This window comes from Sminthopsis crassicaudata, chromosome 2 (genome assembly GCF_048593235.1).
Source record: "Sminthopsis crassicaudata isolate SCR6 chromosome 2, ASM4859323v1, whole genome shotgun sequence".
Classification (NCBI taxonomy): domain Eukaryota; kingdom Metazoa; phylum Chordata; class Mammalia; order Dasyuromorphia; family Dasyuridae; genus Sminthopsis; species Sminthopsis crassicaudata.
Genome location: NC_133618.1, coordinates 341,046,734 through 341,067,002, shown reverse-complemented (window position 1 = coordinate 341,067,002; position 20,269 = coordinate 341,046,734). Strand labels below are relative to the sequence as shown.

General features: G+C 35.1%; 1 protein-coding gene across 5 annotated transcripts in view; it reads right to left on the bottom strand.

Annotated features, from left to right (window-relative positions):
* Window positions 1-20,269, bottom strand: part of BRMS1L (BRMS1 like transcriptional repressor) — a 166,292-nt gene that overhangs the window by 30,113 nt on the left and 115,910 nt on the right. For all 5 annotated transcript variants that reach the window (XM_074290595.1, XM_074290594.1, XM_074290592.1 and 2 more), the window contains one exon: window positions 2,153-2,249. In XM_074290595.1, coding sequence (XP_074146696.1) covers window positions 2,153-2,249 — 97 coding nt within the window. The remainder of the gene's footprint in view (window positions 1-2,152; window positions 2,250-20,269) is intronic.

The following is a 20,269-nucleotide window of genomic DNA, read 5'->3' as shown; positions in this document are numbered from 1 at the left end:
ACTCACAAAGATGAATCTTCCTGATTCCAAACCTAGCTCTCTTATCTATTGCGCCACCTAGTTGCCATCTTATTTTAACATACGGAAACTTTTTCTTCTGTCTTTAATCTCTTTGGACTATGTGCTTAGTAATGGAATCTCTGGGTCAAGGCTATGAACAATTTAATCACTTTTCTACTATAATTCCAAATTTCTTTACAGAAAAGTTGAATCAACAGCAGTACATTAATGTGCCCACCTTCTCACAACCCAAGTAATATTAAATATTCTTATCTACTATGTGAGGTAAAAACTTGATATTATTAAAAAAAAAATTACTGAGTGCCTATTTTCAGATGACTCTTAATAACCATTCTTTTTAAAAAAAAAATTTGAGAACTTCTTGCTCATACTTTGTGAAGTCTTATTCTATTAAATAGCCATATTTTGTGCTAATTTGCCACGTATTTTGGATACCAAACCCTTATCAAAGTTTGTATCTCTTTTCTATTTTATGTAATTAAAGCTATTTATTTTCTATTTTGTTGCCTCATTTATTCCTTATTTAATAAAGAATTCTTAATTGAAGTTTTGAAAGAGATCTCATCACATTTTCTCCTAATTATTTTAATAGTGTAATGAAAGGCATTAGATAATTGATAATGAGTAAGTCTCAGAGCCAGAAACAGGTTCAATTCCAACCCAATATAGCTTGGTTATACATGACCACAGCAAGTTATTTAACCTTAGTTGCTGGGCAACTCTTTAAGATTAAAAGTTGCAAAGAAGCTGAAAACTTTCAAAATTTGATGGAATTTCCTTATCTGGGAGTTCAGTCTCTGTTCTTCTCTATTGAGGCCACATATGCATTTTAAGCTTACTGTGCTGAGTGATGTAAGATCATAGATGTAGGATAGGATAGCACCTCAAAGGCCATTTAGTCAAACACCCTTCATTTTATATTTGAGAAAAATGAAACTAAGGGAGATTAGTGCAAGCCAAAGAAAGGACTTCATCTACTCTGAGTAGCCACTTTAGTCCAGAGCTAGGACATAAACTAAATTTCTGCCAAACTGATTTATGATTTTCAAAAATAAATGCTTATACTTTTCTTCTAGAATTATCATAAGTTTATCCTGATGACATCATGTTTGTAATTAATTGTCTTCCATGTTGTTTCTCTCTATATATTGTGAGTTCTTTAAGAAGAGGGACTAATTTTTATCCTGCAACAATTAGCATATTGCTTGAAATATAGCAAGCACTTAATAAATGTTTACTGATCTGACTTGAATAATAAGTTCTTCTCCTCCAAGTAGTTTATGTGCTCAAGTTTATGTGCTTAAGCTTAGAGTAAATTATTAAGTTCACTCGTACTGCTTATCTAGTCTGTTCTACTGTTCAAGAAATATTGGCAATTTTGTGGAATTATTTTGCATACTGATATTTTATTGCAGTAATCAATTGTCTCAATTCCTTTGCTGATTTTTTGCCTTCAAAGTGGGATCATTTTGAATCCTCTTTGCCAATATTTATGCTTTTAATTTCCTTCTTTTGTCCCACTTCTGTTGCTACCATTTCTAGAAATATGTTGATAATAGAGGAGGACATCTTTGTCTCATTTATTCCTTATTTATTGGAAAAATTTCAATAATGCTACCTTTTGGCTACACATACAAATATATAAATCAGTAATATATATTTTATATATGACATATTACTACATTATATATGTGCTTTCTATTATATTATACACATGTTTCTTATATTTCAATTTCCTCTTAATAATTATTCTGATTTTTTTAGTTTAAAGAAAATTCTCCTTGATGGCAAAGAAACAAAATAGAAAGTTGTTGACTCCCTTTCTCTTCATAATATTACACTCTCTTTTTCAAGGAGTGAGTGAGCCTCTTCACTATTCTTTTTCCAAATATAATATAGTGAGATCTTTCTAACGTCTTCAGTATTTTTGCAAGATGTAGCTCATTCTGACATTTCAACCAACCTGAAACTAGTCTCATAGGTTTATGAAAGCTTCTGTAGTAATAAATTAGTAATTTTAAAAAACTAATATCTTAGAAAACACTAAAGCCAGTGAAAATCTAATGCTTTACAAACTAAATATTTAGTTTATAGGAATTTTACAAATGGAAAACTTTTAAATAAATTTTACCTGAGGTAATGTCAATGCTGTGCCTATCTTCTTCAAGTCTTCTAATTTTCTCTTCTAGTTCACTCTGTACAGTATCATATAACAAAAGCTTTTCACTCTGAAAGAACAAACAAACCAGGTTTCATATAAGTAGCAAACAATTAAATAGTGGGATAGATAGATGAATGAATGAATGACCCTGAATTTTGTATTAACCACTCATAAATAAGATAGAAAACACTGTATTATTACAGAATGTTACCAAATGTCATGAAATACTGTAGTATTTCTTAGAAAAGCATGACCAAAAACTCTATTCATCTAATCTCTGAAAGTTCCTTAAAATAACTTAATATTACTGCATTTGGGGTCTTTTTAAAAGTATAAATGCCAAAAGGAAATACCATCTGGCAAATTTTAATAGAATGCTATCAGTGAAGACCAAGAGGTCAAATGTTAAAACTGAATCTTCTGATAATTAGTACACAATCTTTGAAAATCCAAATTTATCTAAATAAGGGATTCATTACTTTCCTTTAGGAGAATTCTTTTAGGTGCAGCTAGGTGGCACAGTGGATAGAGCACCACCCCTGAAGTCAGAAAGATCTGAGTTCAAATCTGATCTCAGACTTAACACTTCCTAGCTGTGTGACCCTGGACAAGTCACTTAACCCAAACTGCCTCAGCAAAATAATAATAATAATAATAATAATTTCTTTAGAATGTCCTTTGAGTTCATTTTAAAAATACAGTAGTTCCCAGATTCTTAGAAACCATATTTTAGATTGTGGCCAAAGATTATGCCACTAGTTTGCAAGATAGCTGGGACTAGGCCAAAGTCTTCTTATTCCCAGTACTAAGGCTCTTTATTAGACCACACTGAACTACTCAAGTAAAATCCTATGGTCTCAATATGCTGTATATATTTATATGGGGCCAATATCTTTCAATATTCAACATATATATATATATATATATATATATATATCTGACCTAAGACCTTTTATAAGGTCCCATATATATCTGACCTAAGACCTTTTATAAGGTCCCATACTCCCTCAATTGGTGATCTTAGGGGACAATTAGGTGGCGCAGTGGATAGAGCACCAGCCCTGAATTCAGGAGGACCCGAGTTCAAATCTGGTCTCAGACACTTAACACTTCCTAGCTGTGTGACCCTGGACAAGTCACTTAACCCCAGCTTCAGGGAAAAAAAGAAAAAAAAAAAATTGGTGATGTTATCATTCTCCAGGGATTTAATTATCCTTTATGCTAAAGGTTACCCTTTTTTATATCATAGATGTCTTTGGTAGTCTAATGACGACTACTGACACCCCTTCTCAGAATAATGTTTTTAAATACACAAAATAAAATACACAGGATTACAAACAAAAATAATTTTACTAAAATATAGTTATGAAAAACAAAGTCACAGACCCCCATATTAAGAGCCTATCTAAAAATATAAAAAACACCTGAAAGTTTTTTATAATCTCACCTCACCAATTACCTATCAAGTATTTTTAATTAGATGTCTTATTTAATTAGATGTCTTACCTCAAATTCAACATGCATAAAGCAGAATTCATTATTTTCTCCCTGAAACCCTAACCTCTTCTGAATTTCCTTATTTCAGTGACAATACTTGCATTCCAGTTACCATCTTGCCAAAAACAGTTTTTAACCAAACATCCCCTTCTTTCCACTCACACAGTCTCCAACCTAATTCAGGTCTCAATCCTGTTTTGGACTACTGTAATAGCTTCCTAACTGGTCTCTTCCCTACCCCAATCCTGACCATTTCACTCCTATAGTCAATAAACTCCAATGGCACTCTATCAACTGTAAGACAAAGTTCCTCACAAACTCGTTCTAGTCTTCCAGTCCAGAATACATTACTTTCCTGCCATCTTATTTCTCTAAAGAAAAATGTTTTCTAGTTCTGTTTATTTTTTAAATAGAGAATGAAAATATGATATCAGAATTGTATATCTGTATTTGTATTGTTTATCTGTTTGCCTAATTGAAAGAGGGTGATTTTTCCTTCCCAGAAAAAAAATAAACTGGAACAAAACGAGTGGGAATTTTTCAGCACAAAGTTTCTAAGCTTCTAATGATAGGGATTTATCTCTCTTCTAATTCTAGCCAATTTGGAGGGAAGAAAGAGTAGATAATAGATAAAAGAGAAAGAGAAAAGACTTAATTTGTGACTCAGGATGAGTCAGGAATAATCTATTTGAATGTGGATTTCCAAGCTATAATGGATTTGATTAAAATGAAAATGTTATAAAAATTTATGAACACATGAATGCAAGGCTATCTCCTCCTTGCCTCAAGACTAAGGAATGTTTAATTGAGGGGTGGAGAAGGTGCGATGGACATAGATGATATATAAGGAACTTTGTCTCTGAGTGTAGAGAACCTTCTCCTAATACAGTAATGCTATGAAAAAAAACACTACTAGATATTCAGTGAAAATCATCAAAGGTTCACAGATACTATAATCTATTGGTGCTGTTCAGTTCTCTTTCAGTCATGCCTGACTCTTCATGACCCTATAGGGTTTTCTTATTAAAGATATTGGCTTGCCATTTCCTTTTCTACTTTTTAAGTGGTGCATTTTTTTTTAATGTGAATTAGCAGATTAACACTTTATTGATCATATTCACTTAACAATTTTTCTTTGTCACAAATGAGAGTTGAAATTAATGATGTGAAATATCAATATTCAAAATAAGAAATTGATAAATTGATCAAATCGACAAATTGAATAAAACTGTTAAATATGTTAATATACTCACTAAAGATAGGGATTTAAATATATATGTTTATGACATGTTGAAATTAGATGTTAACTGACCTGCTATTTCATTCACATTGATAAAAAAAAAATTTTCATGCATCTAACAGTCCCTATTAAATGTAAAATAACCATTGTGCTTGGGTGCTGATAGATGTTCAAATTATAATAATAGCTAGCTTGTCTGTAGAGCTTTTTTTAAAAAAATTTATGTTTATTATTATAGCTTTTTTATTTACAAGATACATGCATGGGTAATTTTATAGCACTGACAATTGCCAACCAAGCCTTTTGTTCCAATTTTTCCCCTCCTTCCCCCCACTCCCTCCCCCAGAGAGCAGGTTGACAAATACATATTATATGTGTTAAAATATAAATTAAATACAATATATGTATACATGTCCAAACAGTTATTTTGCTGTACAAAAAGAATCAGACTTTGAAATAGTGTACAATTAGCCTGTGAAGGAAATCAGAAATGCAGGTGGACAAAAATAGGAGAATTAGGAATGTATGTAGTGGTTCACAGTCATCTCCCAGAGTTCTTTTGCTGGGGGTAACTGGTTCAATTCATTACTGCTCTATTGGAACTGATTTGGTTCATCTCATTGTTGAAGATGGCCACATCCATCAGAATTATTCATCATATAGTATTGTTGTTGAAGTATACAACGATCTCTTGGTCCTGCTCATTTCACTCAGCATCAGATCATGTAAGTCTCTCCAGGCCTTTCTGAAATCATCCTGTTGGTCATTTCTTACAGAACAATAATATTCCATAATATTCATATACCACAATTTATTCAGCCATTCTCCAATTGATGGGCATCCACTCAGTTTCCAGTTTCTGGCCACTACAAAGAGGGCTGCCACAAACATTCTTGCATGTACAAATCTTTAAAGTATCTTTGGGATATAAGCCCAGTAGTAACACTGGGTCAAAGGGTATGCACAGTTTGATAACTTTTTGAGCATAGTTCCAAATCATTCTCCAGAATGGCTGTATATATTCATAATTCTGGTGCATTTCTTTTAAAAGCTTACAGTCACTATATTGGTTCATTTTGCTTAATTGCTTCTCTTTGGTATAAATAATGGTTCAATCCAGAGGGACAACAGAAATGACTGATGTAAAAGCAAAATGGCATTAATTAAACTTTTAAAAATATTTCTTAAATGTTCTACATTTGCATTACTTCATTACACATTTGCCAAATACTCAATCATAGTCCCACAATTACCCAATTTTATGGCAAGCGATTCCATCTGCTAAATGATCCAAATCAATGGTCTGTTTTTTAGTCATTATAGTGTAAGGTACGGTTCCAAGGAAGGACAGTACTTTTGGTGTGGGGGCTGGTAAGCCCTATCACCTATGGCTCCAAGATCCTGTAATATGCCAAGCAACCACACCTTAGTAAATCACTTCATCAGATGGGCTAAACTAGGTTGAGTAACCGAAAGATATAGAGATTTACAAAAATATCTTTTCAAAAGTCTTTCTCACTTGTTTATTTTAAAAGCATTTTTTCATAAAAATGTCATCCATGTTAACATGTTATTTATTATTTTTAATTAAATACATATTGAAAGCCAAAAAAAAAAAAGAGAGAGTAATCAAGGAGACCTCAAATCCCTCCTTTCCTCAGAACTATCCAAGACCTGATGCTGTATTGGTTACATTGCCTTTTTTTTTTTTTTTCTCAGTTTCAATCCTTTGATGAACCAATTCAATTATATGTTATCCTGTACTTTGAAATCTATTGCCCCTTGTCCTATCAATAATACTACCTCAACAAATCACAATCTTAAGCTATTTCCACCATCCTTTGCTGATTGGTGCTTTGCTATCATTTTTTCAGTCATGTCCAACTCTTTATGACTCCATTTGGGATTTTCTTGGCTAAGATAGTACAGTGATTTACCTTTTCCCTCTGCAGCAGATGAGAAACAGAGGTAAACAGGATTAAATAACTTGCCCAAAATCACACAGCTAGTAAGTGTCTTAAAGCCAAATTTGAGCTCAAGAAAATGAGTCCCAAATTTATAAGAAATCCAGCCATTCAAGATGACAGGAACAAATAATGACAAATGTTGGAGGGGATGTGGGGAAACTGGGACACTAATACATTGCTGGTGGAGTTGTGAAAGAATCCAGCCATTCTGGAGAGCAATCTGGAATTATGCCCAAAAAGTTATCAAACTGTGCATACCCTTTGACCCAGCAGCGCTACTACTGGGATTATATCCCAAAGAAATACTAAAGAGCGGAAAGAGACATATATGTGCCAAAATGTTTGTGGCAGCTCTTTTTGTTGTAGCTAGAAACTGGAGGATGAATGGATGTCCATCAGTTGGAGAATGGTTGGGTAAATTGTGGTATATGAAGGTTATGGAATACTATTGCTCGGTAAGAAATGACCAGCAGGAGGAATATAGAGAGGCCTGGAGAGACTTAAATCAACTGATGCTGAGTGAAATGAGCAGAACCAGAAGATCACTGTACACTTCAACAACAATACTGTATGAGGATGTATTCTGATGGAAGTGGAAATCTTCAACATAAAGAAGATCCAACTCACTTCCAGTTGATCAATGATGGACAGAGGTAGCTGCACCCAGAGAAGAAACACTGGGAGGGGAATGAAAATTGTTAGCACTAATATCTGTCTGCCCAGGTTGCATGTACCTTCGGATTCTAATGTTTATTGTGCAACAAGAAAATGATATTCGCACACATGTATTGTACCTAGACTATATTGTAACACATGTAAAATGTATGGTATTGCCTGTCGTCGGGGGGAGGGAATAGAGGGAGGGGGGGTAAATTGGAAAAATGAATACAAGGGATAATATTATAAAATATATATATATATATAATAAAAAAAAAAAAAAAAAAAAAAAGAAATCAAGCCATTCTCCAATTGATAAATGGTTAAAGGATATGAACAGACAATTTTCAGATGATGAAATTGAAACCATTTCTAGCCATATGAAAGGGTGTTCCAAATCACTACTGATCAGAGAAATGCAAATTAAGACATACCACTACTACACACCTATCATATTGGCTAAGATGACAGGAAAGGATAATGCTGAATATTGGAGGGAATGTGGGGAAACTGGGACACTGATGCATTGTTGGTGGAATTGTGAACGGATGCAACCATTCTGGAGAGCAATTTGAAACTATACTCAAAAAGTTGCCAAACTGTACATATCCTTTGATCCAGCAGTGTTACTACTGGGCTTATATCCCAAAGAGATATTAAAGAAGGGAAAGGGACCTGTATGTGCAAAAATTTTTGTGGCAGCCCTTTTCATAGTGGCTAGAAACTGGAAATTGAATGGATGCCCATCAATTGGAGAATGGCTGGGTAAAGTGGTATATGAAGGTTATGGAATATTATTGTTCTGTAAGAAATGACCAGCAGGATGAGTACAGAGAGGCTTGGAGAGACTTACATGAATTGAGGCTAAATGAAATGAGCACAACCAAATCATCATTATACACTTCAACAATAATACTATATGAGTATCAATTCTGATAAAAGTGATTATCTTCAACAATGAAAGGATCCAAATTGATCAGTAATGAACAGAACCAGCTACACCAAGCAAAAGAACACTGGGAAATGAGTGTGGATAACAACATAGCATTTGCATTCTTTCTGTTGTTGTTTGCTTGCATTTTTGTTTTTCTTACCAGGTTATTTTTACCTTCTTTCTAATTTCGACTTTTCTTGTGTAGCAAGACAACTGTATAAATATGTATACATATATTGTATTTAACATATACTTTAACATATTTAACATGTATGGGAGTACCTGCCATCTAGGGGAGGAGATAGAGGAAAGGAGGGGAAAAGTTGAAACAGAAGTTTTTGTAAGGGTCAGTGTTGAAAAATTACCCATGCATAGGTTATGTCAATAAAAAGCTATAATTTAAAAAATAAATAAATAAAAGAAAATGAGTCCTTATGACTTCAAGCCTGGCACTCTATCTACTGTGCTATCTAGGTCCCCTGAACGATGCTAGAAGTCACAAACTATTATTAAATTCAGTAAAATGTATGTTATCTAATGTCAACTCGCTTCTCAGCAAAACAAGATAATCCATTTACACTCCTCTAATTGATTCTTGATCCTATATACCACTGTTCCAAACCATCTGGTTTAGGGGTGGAGCCAAAATGGTGGAGTAAAGTTTGATAGCTGCGTAAGCTCTTCCAATTTCCCTCAAAAACCACATAAAATCAGACCTCTAAACAGTCTGGTGGAATGAAACCAATCTCTAGTTCACTATGGATAGGAAGCACTTCAAGAAAGATCAGCCTCACTGGACTGAAAGGGTTTTTCAACCCAGCTCAGACAGAGTCTGGTAAAGCCAGTGAGAGGATCTTAAATACAACAGACAAGCAACTAAAACCCTTGGTTCTGGCTCAGTAGAGGAGCAGACTCTTGAGGCAAGCCCCAGTACCAGCTCAGAAGACAAATTCTGGGAAACCAGGCTGTTTTCTGGAAAAAGCTTTGTCGTCAAGCATTTCATACCATTCCCCCTCTTTATCTTTGGCTCTGTGTTCGACTCTTCACATTTCATATCTACCTAACATTTCCCATTATCACATCCTTCATTCTAGCCCAGGATTTTTCAACAAATTGTTATTATCATCCACACTCTCAAGTCTTCAATGTTCTTCTCTTTTATAAGCTAAATTGTTCGACTACTCTTTGTATGTCATCTCTTTACTATCAAGATTTTCCATTTTCAGATACAGCAAGATAGATGAAGAGAATCAGATCATCATTACTAAAATGGAGTGCACAGAATCAAACCCAATAAACTGGGTGTGATCTGTCCAGAAATATTACCATTTTGTTTTTTTTAGGGTTGACTTCATTTATTTTAGCTTTCTTCTGTCCCTAATCGGATTCCATGGTATTCATCATCATCTCTATGCAATATATCTATCTCTGTTTCTCCTCGACATTCTAATACTAGCTTTTTGGACATCTAAGATTGGATATTTTAAACTCAACATATTCATAAGAGAACTCATCATCTTTCTCAAGACCCTCCCCTTTTCAAATGGATTCCCTTATAAAGGGCTGAAACTCTGAAAAAGGTGTGCTTGAATCAGACAACTGAGCACTTAAGACAAATTACCTATTTGATATGAGACAATGACTATTAGAATAAGTTTGGATAAATGGCTCTTCTCATAGTTGATGCTGGCTCAATGTTTGGTGCTAAGATAATCACAAGCAAGGATTAGTGGGTGGAGGGACAGAAGCCAGAGACTCATTTTGGGGCAGGATGAGGAGGAGAGAAGCTGGTAACTTAAGAATTGAGGATACATCTTTGGTGAGCCTGTGGCAGTTAGCCTGCTTCTCTCACTTCTCCTCCTAAAGACTAAAGACTTTTACTTATCTGATTCTGGCTGATTCTGACACATCCAGGGAGCTAGCCTGGACTTAACATTTTGCCACTCAGTGTGTGAAGCAAGGTCCCTAATTTCACTGAACAAGTCCCTGTGACCAGAAAATAGGATGAATATGTTAATAGATAAACAGAGAACTTTGTTAAGAGCTAAACTAGTAACTCTCATTTTCTAGTTGAAATAGGGCAGATATTAGGAAAATATTCTCCCCCACCCCAAGGGATATCTACAGAAGCATACTGAGACTAATAAAGACGTAAGGTTTGATTGTAACTTGGGAGCAGATTAATGGACTCGTGGATACATTAGAATGCATGTACCCTTAATTTTTCAAAGAAGAAGAAATACAGATAATTGTAAACTAGTAAGAGATGAACAATATGAATATTACAATGATAAAGATCCTGATTCAATTTCTAAGGAAACATTCTATCTGTACAACTTAATATAATTGGCCTTACAGAATCCTGCAAGTTACAGAAAAGAAAAAAAAAAAAAAAAAAAGAAAAGAAAAGTTTTAAGAACAGCCAGATGAGGAAGTGTAAGGAGAAAGAAGAGAAGGGAGGGATTAATGGAAATCTCACCAGAGAGGCATGGAGAATTAAGTGAACTTTAAAAATGTGATTCTCACTCTCACAAGCCCACCTTCAACTCCACCTATATCAAAGCAGGTTATTGACCCTCCACTACCAATTTCATCTTCCTGAGTGGAGGAAGGAGGAGGAGTGGGAGGGGCAGTGATATCACCAGCATCTCCCCTCCAGCAATCACCCCCTCCTATGATTCAATTGCAAAAGGCAGTACTTAAAGAAAAAGAAGAAGGGCAGAATACAACTGATTGGAGAATAGAAATGTATCCTGTGATTGAACAGCTTAACTCTTCAGATCAAGAAAGGAGAAGATAAGACTCCTTTTAATCTAGAAATTATCAAAGACCTGAAAAAGGCCTGCACTCTTTATGGGACTACACTATCTTTTGTTAAGATAATATTACACAATTTGGCTTATGAAATTTTAACCCCTAGTGACTGGAAATCTGTAGCAAGGACATGCTTAGAACCTGGACAAAACTTGTGGCTCTCTGAATATAGTGAGCTTTGTAGGATACAAGCCAACAAAATAGACAAACTGGAATTAATACTCCAATTACCTGTAACCAACTAACAGGTACAGGTTTTTATGCAGATACTTCAGCACATATTAATTACGCCATAGAAGCATATGAGCAAATTGCTTCTGCTGCTGTCAAAACATGGGGTTTTATCCCAGGTAAACAGGACAGAGGAGAGGCCTTCATGAAAATAGCACAAGGGCCATATGAACCTTTTGCTGATTTTGTAGGACATCTGCAGACAATTGTTCTATAAACTATTGGTGAAAATGCAACAACAAAAATTATGATAAAGCAACTTGCTAAAGAAAATGCTAATAAGATTTGTAAAAGAATTATACTAGCACTACACAAGGATGCTCCTGTAGAAGAGATTATAAGATGGGGTGCAACAGTAGGCACAAATACCTTTTATACCCAGGCGATGATGCAGACTTCCCAAAATCCGAACATGGAAAGACAGGGGCCCTTTTGGCAAGGGACTTCCAGAGAGACTTGTCAATACTTTCAATGTGGTAAAGTAGGGCATCTGATATGGCATAGAGACAGAGTGAGAAAACAGGGTGGGAGAAGAAGACCCAAAACCCCATGTCCAAAATGCAACAGAGGCTTCCATTGGGCATCAGAATGTAGACTGATTCAGGGAAATGGGATGGGGCCCAGCCTCAGGGCCCCCCAAAAAAATACTTGAGGCATGATGGCAGCCGATGTTACACCCAGAGAGTCTTTAGAAGTTCAGTATTCAGACATGACCAATCAGCCAAGAAGCAACCTGATGGGAGAAAGGGATTACATAATCAATCAGCCAGGAAGCAGCCTGATGGGAGAAAAGGATTACAACGGGGGAGAATAAAGTTGTACATAGCTGGGACTACTAAAATACCCCCTGGAGAGGTGAAATCTGCCCCTCTCCAGCCTATGGATCCCTTGGCTTACCCATTTCACCTCCTCAAAGTGCTTACAAAACAGTGTCCATCAATACACTGGGGAATGTATAGATAATATCCCAGTCATTAGTATGGGTAGACAATGTATGACTTATCAACCAGGAAAAATAGTAGGATCAGGCAATCTGGTGATAGTTGCCCAGATTCCAGCTCCAAGCAACAGGATCCAGGAATATTCTGGATTGCAGCAGTTACAGCTGACCATCATATGGTTACTATCTATGTAAATGGCATACCATTAAAAGGACTGGTAGACATAGATTCAGATCGTACAGTCATTGGCCCAGTCATTGGCCAAAGATTGAGGCAGACACCTACATGTCTGGGGTAAGAGAATCAATAAGAGCTGAAGTTAGTGCTACCCCTTTCAGATGGACTTTTGAAGGTGAAACAGGAGTTTTTACTTCTTTTATACTTAAAAAAAATCCCTATCAATCTATGAGGAAGAGACATTTTACAATAATTAGGATTAAAAATGAGTACTTCAGTTTTTTAGGCAGAGCTGCTATTAAAGGCCTGCACTCTCACCTATTCCTATTCAATGGAAAACTGATACACCAGTGTGGATAGAACAGTGGCGTTTAGGTAGCAAGAAAATTCAGGCTTATTAGATATGGCACAGGAGCAACTTAACCAAGGCCACTTATAACCTGCTCTAAGTCTTTGGAATTCCCCTGTATTTGTTGTAATAAAGAAATCTAGAAAATGGAGGATGTTGACTGATTTAAGAAAAGTAAATGAACAGATGGAAACTATGGGAACTCTTCAGCCTGGACTTACATCTCCTACTCAATTGCCTAGAGAATGGCCTTTTTGGGGTTATAGACATTAAGGACTGTTTCTATTCTATCCCTCTAGATAAGGAGATTTATGAAAAGATTTCCTTTTCAGTGCCCATCATTAATGTAACTGAGCCTTATAAAAGATATGAATGGACAGTTTTGCCACAGGGAATGAAAAACCGCCCTGCTATGTGTCAAATGTATGTTGCTGCTGCTCTTATTCCAGTAAGAAAAGCATTTCCAAAAGTAATGTTATTACATTACATGGATGATATATTGGTATGTGCACCTGAGGAACAAATGTTAGAAGCATGTCTACAAAAGATTATAGAAACACTAAGGAATTATAAATTGCATATCGCTCCAGAAAAAAATTCAAAGACATGCTCTTTTTCAATATTTAGGGTATGAAGTATACCCTAAGTTGCTTACAATACAAAACTTTCAAGAACAGAGAACGTGGGTGAAGACAAGATGGGAAAGAAGCCACATGCAACTTTCTAAGCTCTCTCATTCCCTCACTACCAACTATTTAATTCAGCCTCAAAATTAGCACCTGACTGGTAAAAACCAATGAAGATTAGAAGTACAACAACTTACCAGCTGAAGAGAATCTGGAATTTCATCAAACAAGGTCTGTCCGAGGGGCGGGAAAAGATCGATGCACACAGTGATAGGACTAGGCTAGTATATTGTGCAGATCAGGCTGGGGAGGCCTCTAGGGTTAGAAAAGCTACAGAGAAAGACGACTCTGGCATAGGCTGATTGCTCTACTCTGCTTGCAAAACAGCAGATCCACAGAGAAATCAAAGCCACTTTAAAAAATGGCAGAAACTATAGTATGACTACCTAAAACCGGAAGTGACGCAGCACAGATAACATCATGGCTGTGCAGCCCTATTCTGCTCTACGGGGATTTTTCTTGGGCCAGTTAAGAACCTGCACGGCAAGGGGACACAGCCAGCCAGCCTCTAATCTGCACAATGGGGGACTCGGCCTGAGGCAGTGGAACTCCACAGCAGGGAAACTTTCCCAGCAGCAACTATGCTTCCCAGGGCAGAGACAATTCCAGTCTGTGCATAAGTCAGCTGCAAATAGCCACAACAGGGGGAAGGGTGTAGGGTTTGGCCTGGGCTTGCCACACTTTCATTATTCAGCCTCTAGCCTCAGGGCAATTGCTAGGCCACACAGTGGGGGTTCTTCACTGGGCACTTCCCCAGCCTGGCCTGTACTAACAAGCTCTGAATCGCTTCAAGGGGGGTGGAGGGGCAAACTCTTTCCCAGAGCACCCTTGTACCTTTGCAGCCCATTCACAAGACACCTGCCATCCATATACCTATCCCTATTATGCAGAGGAAGTTGGTGACCTCCTTGCCCTGAAGGCAGATCCTATAGGTTTTTTTAAATGAGTAAAAAATTAAAAGGACGATCGATAGCTTCTATACAAAAAGAGAGCAGGTTTGCAACCCCGAGGAGACTAATAGCAGACAATCTCCAGATAATACCCTGAAGGGAATGTTACCTGGCCCCCATCACATAACTCTCTCCTAGAAGAAACTATTAAAAAGAAACCTTAAAAGAGAATTAGAAGAAAAATGGGGGAAAGAGAGAGAAGCTACACAAGAGAGTAACAACTTCCTGAAATGTGAATTGGAAAAGATAAAGAATTCACAGGAAGTGCAGGGAAACAGAATTTGTGAATTGGAAAAGGTTAAAAAATCCCTAGAAAGTAGGATTTTTGAATTGGAAAATATAAAAAGAATTCCCAAGAAACTAGAATTTGTGAATTGGAAAAAGAAAATAACTCACTAAAAAATAAAAATTAATGAAATGGAAAAAAATTACATAGAGCAAAACATTTAAAAACTCAAATGGACATGTACAAAAAGAAGTAAAAAAAAAAAAGAATGAAGAAAATAGCTCATTAAAAATCACAACTGAACAAACAGAAATGAATGATTCATTGATGCACCAAGAATCAAGTCAAGCGAAACCAAAAAAATGAAAAGCTGGAGAAAAACGTCAAATATTTACTTAGAAAATCAACAGACCTGGAAAATAGATCTAGGAGAGATAATCTGAGGATTATTGGAATTCCTGAAATTATGATGAAAAAAAGAGTCTACTCTTTTTCTTTTCTATTTTACAGAATACCATCAAAGAGAACTGCCCAGAGGTAAAAGAACCAGAAGGTAAAATAAGCATTAAAAGAATTCATGGAACACCTTCTGAAAAAGATCCTAAAATAAAAACTCCACAGAATATTGTGGCCAAATTTCAGAGCTATCAGACTAAGGAAGAAATATTATAAGCAGCCAGGAAAAAACAATTCAAGTACCGAGGTGCCCCAACAAAGATCACTCAAGAGCTAGCTACCTCCACATTAAAGGAACGAAGGGCCTGGAATCTGATATAACAAAAGGCAAAAAAACTTGAAATGCAGCCAAGAATAACATACCCAAATAAGTTGAGCATTTTCTTCCATGGAAGAAGATGGACATTTAATGAAACAGATGAATTCCATTTGTTTCTGAGGAAAAAACCAGATCTAAACAAAAAAATTTGATCTCTAACCACAGGAAATAGGAACTTTATATATATATAAAGTCCACATGTGTAATTTGATTTTACTGATATAACATAAAAAATGGAAATAGAAATGGAAAGGGGATAGTGTCAGAAAACGGGAAAAGGGGAGATAAAAAGAGAAAAAACTACATCCCGGGAAGAGGCAAAGAAAACGCATCATATCTGAGGGAATTTAGAGAGGGGGAGGAACATTGTATGAATCGTATTTCATCAGAATTGGTTCAAAGTGAAAATAATTGACATATCTGTTTTACAGAGAATTCTCTCTCACCTCATTAAAAAGGGGAAGAGGAAAAAGGAAAAGGAAAAGAGTAATAAGAAAAGGGTACAAGAAAAGGGAATGGATTTAAAGGGAGGAGGGAGAGATACTAAAGAGAGAGGGTTGAGTGACGCAAGTGGAGCCCATAAATTTAATACTGGGGAAGGGGTTCGGGGGGCAAGGGGAAAAAAAGCAAAATCTGGGGATAACAAAATGGAAAGAAACACAGAATTAGTAATTTTAACTGTAAATGTGAATGGGATGAACTCTCCCATTAAGCAGAAGTGGATAGCAGACTAGATCAAAAGTCAGAACCCTACAATATGTTGTTTACAGGAAACACATTTAAAGCAGGGAGATACATACAGAGTAAAGGTAAAAGGCTGGAGCAGAATCTATTATCATTCAAGTGCAGTCAAAAAAGCAGGGATAGCCATCCTTATCTCAGATCAAGCAAAAGCAAAAACTGATCTAATTAAAAGAGATAAGGAAGAAAACTATATCTTGCTAAAGAGTATCATAGACAATGAAGCAATCAATATCAATACTAAACATATATGCACCAAGTGGTGTAGCATCTAACTTCCTAAAGGAGAAGTTGCAAGAAGAAATAGACAGCAAAACTATAATAGTAGGAGAACTCAACCCTGCACTTTCAGAATTGGATAAATCAAACCACAAAACAAATAAGAAAGAAATTAAAGAACTAAATAGAATATTAGAAAAATTAGATATGATAGATCTTTGTAGAAAACTGAATGGTGATAGAAAGGAATATACTTTCTTCTCAGCAGTTCATGGAACCTATACAAAAATTGACCATATATTAGGACATAAAGATCTCAAAATTAAATGCATCAAGGCAGAAATAGTAAATGTCTTCTTTTCAGATCACTATGCAACAAAAATTACATTCAACAAAAAGTTTGGGGTAAATAGACCAAAAAGTAATTGTAAACTAAATAATCTCATCTTGAAGAATGATTGGGTGAAACAGCAAATTATAGAAACAATTAATAATTTCACTCTAAATAATGACAACGATGAGACATCATAGCAAAATTTGTGGGATTCAGCTAAAGCGGTAGTAAGGGGAAAATTTATATCTTTAGAGACTTACTTGAATGAAATAAAGAAAGAGAAGATCAATGAATTGGGCTTGCAACTGAAAAAGCTAGAAAAAGACCAAATTAAAAATCCCCAGTCAAATACTAAACTTGAAATTCTAAAATTAAAAGGAGAAATTAATACTTTTGAAAGTAAAAAAACTATTGAATTAATAAATAAAACTAAGAGTTAGTTTTATGAAAAAACCAATAAAAGAGATAAACCTTTGGTAAATCTGATCAGAAAAAGGAAAGAGGAAAATCAAATTGTTAGTCTTAAAAACAAAAAAAGGGGGAACTTTCCACCAATGAAAAGGAAATTAGAGCAATAATAAGGAGTTACTTTGCCCAACTTTATACCAATAAATTTCATTACCTCCAAACATATAGGCTTCCAAGATTAACATAGAAGGAAGTAAATTGCTTAAATAGTCCCATTTCAGGAAAACAAATAGAACAAGCTATTAATCAGCTCCCTAAGAAAAAATCCCCAGGACCAGATGGATTTACAGGTGAATTCTACCAAACATTTAAAGAACAATTAGTCCCAATGTTATATAAACTATTTGAAAAAATAGGGAATGAAGGAGTCCTACCAAATTGCTTTTATGACACAGACATGGTACTGATACTTAAACCAGGTAGGTTGAAAACTGAGAAAGAAAACTATAGACCAATCTTCTTAATGAATATTGATGCTAAAATCTTAAATAAAACATTAGCAAAAAGACTACAGAAAATCATCCCCAGAATAATACATCATGATCAAGTAGGATTGATACCAGGAATGCAGGGCTGGTTTAATATTAGGAAAACTATTAGTATAATTGATCTTATTAATAATCAAATTAACAAAAACCATATGATCATCTCAATAGAAGCAGAAAAAGCATGTTATAAAATCCAACATCCATTCCTACTAAAGACAGTTGAGAGTATAGGAATAAATGGACTATTCCTTAAAATAGGTCAGGGGCATATATTTAAAACCATCAGTAAGCATTATATGTAATGGGGATAAACTGGAACCTTTCCGAGTAAGCTCAGGAGTGAAACAAGGTTGCCCATTATCATCATTACTATTCAATATTGTATTAGAAATGCTAGCCTCAGCAATAAGAGTAGAGAAAGAGATTAAAGGAATTAGAGTAGATAATGAGGAAACCAAACTATCACTCTTTGCAGATGATATGATGGTATAGAGAACCCCAGAGATTCTAATAAAAAGTTATTAGAAATAATCTACAACTTTAGCAAAGTTGCAGGATACAAAATAAATCCACATAGATCCTCAGCATTTTTATACATATATATATACACATATTGTATTTAATTTATACTCTAACATATTTAAAATGTATTGGTCAACCTGCCATCTGGGGTGGGGGAAGGAGGAGAAAAATTAGAACAAAAGTTTGGCAATTGTCAATGTTGTAAAATTACCCGTGCATATATATGGTAAATAAAAACTATTAATAAAAAAACAAAACCAAAAATAAAACAACTGTTGAGAGTATAAAATATTTCAGATTCTATCTACCAAAGGAAAGTCAGGAATTATATGAGCAAAATTACAAAACATTTGCCACAAAAATAAAGTCAGATTTAAATAATTGGAAAGACAATAAGTGCTCTTGGATAGGCCAAGCGAATATAATAAATATGACAATACTCCCTAAACTAATCTATTTATTTAGTGCTATACCAATCAGACTCCCAAGAAACTATTTTAATGACCTAGAAAAAACAACAACAAAATTCATATGGAAGAACAATAGGTCGAGAATTTCCAGGGAATTAATAAAAAAAAATAAAATAAATCAAATAAAGGTGGCCTAGCTGTGCCTCATCTAAAATTATGTTATATAACAGCAGTCACCAAAACCATTTGGTATTGGCTAAGAAATAGACTAGTTCAAAATAGTCAATAACTATAGCAATCTAGTGCTTAACAAACCCAAAGATCCTAACTTTTGGGATAAGAATTCATTATTTGACAAAAACTACTGGGAAAACTGGAAATTAATATGGCAGAAATTACATATGGAGGCATACTTAAGACCATATACCAAGATAAGATCAAAATAGATCCATGATTTAGGCATAAAGAATGAGATCATAAATAAATTAGAGGAACATAGGATAGTTTAACCTCTAATGATTTCTGGAGGAGGAAGGAATCTGTGACCAAAAGAGAACTAGAGATCATTATTGATCACAAAATAGAAAATTTTGATTACATAAATTAAAAAGCTTTTGTACAAACAAAAGTAATGCAAACAAGATTAGAAGGGAAGTAACAAATTGGGAAAACATTTTTACAGTTAAGAGTTCTGATAAAGGCCTCACTTCCAAACTACATAGAGAACTGACTCTAAGTTTTAAGAAATCAAGCCATTCTCCAACTGATAAATGGTCAAAAGATATGAACAATTTTCAGATGATAAAATTGAAACTATTTCTACTCATATGAAAGAGTGTTCCAAATCACTATTGATCAGAGAAATGAAAATTAAAGACATCTCTGAGATACCACTATACACCTGTCAGATTCGTTAAGATGATGGAAAAAATAATGATAAATGTTGGAAGGACTGTGGGAAAACTGGGACACTGATGCATTGTTGGTGGAGTTGTGAAAGAATCCAACCATTCTGGAGAGCAATCTGGAATTATGCCCAAAAAGTTATCAAACTGTACTAAAGAAGGGAAAGGGACCTGTATGTGCCAAAATGTTTGTGGCAGCCCTTTTTGTAGTGGCTAGAAACTGGAAAATGAATGGATGCCCATCAATTGGAGAATGGTTGGGTAAATTATGGTGTATGAATGCTATGGAATATTATTTATTGTTCTGTAAGAAATGATCAGCAGGATGACTACAGAGAGACTTGGAGAGACTTACATGAACTGATGCTGAGTGAAATGAGCAGAACCAAGAGGAGATCATTATACACTTCAACAATGATACTGTATGAGGATGTATTCTGATGGAAGTAGATATCTTCAACAAAGAGAAGATCTAATTCAGTTCCAATTGATCAATGATGGAAAGAATGAGCTATACCCAGAGAAGGAACACTGGGAAATTAGTGTAAACTGCATT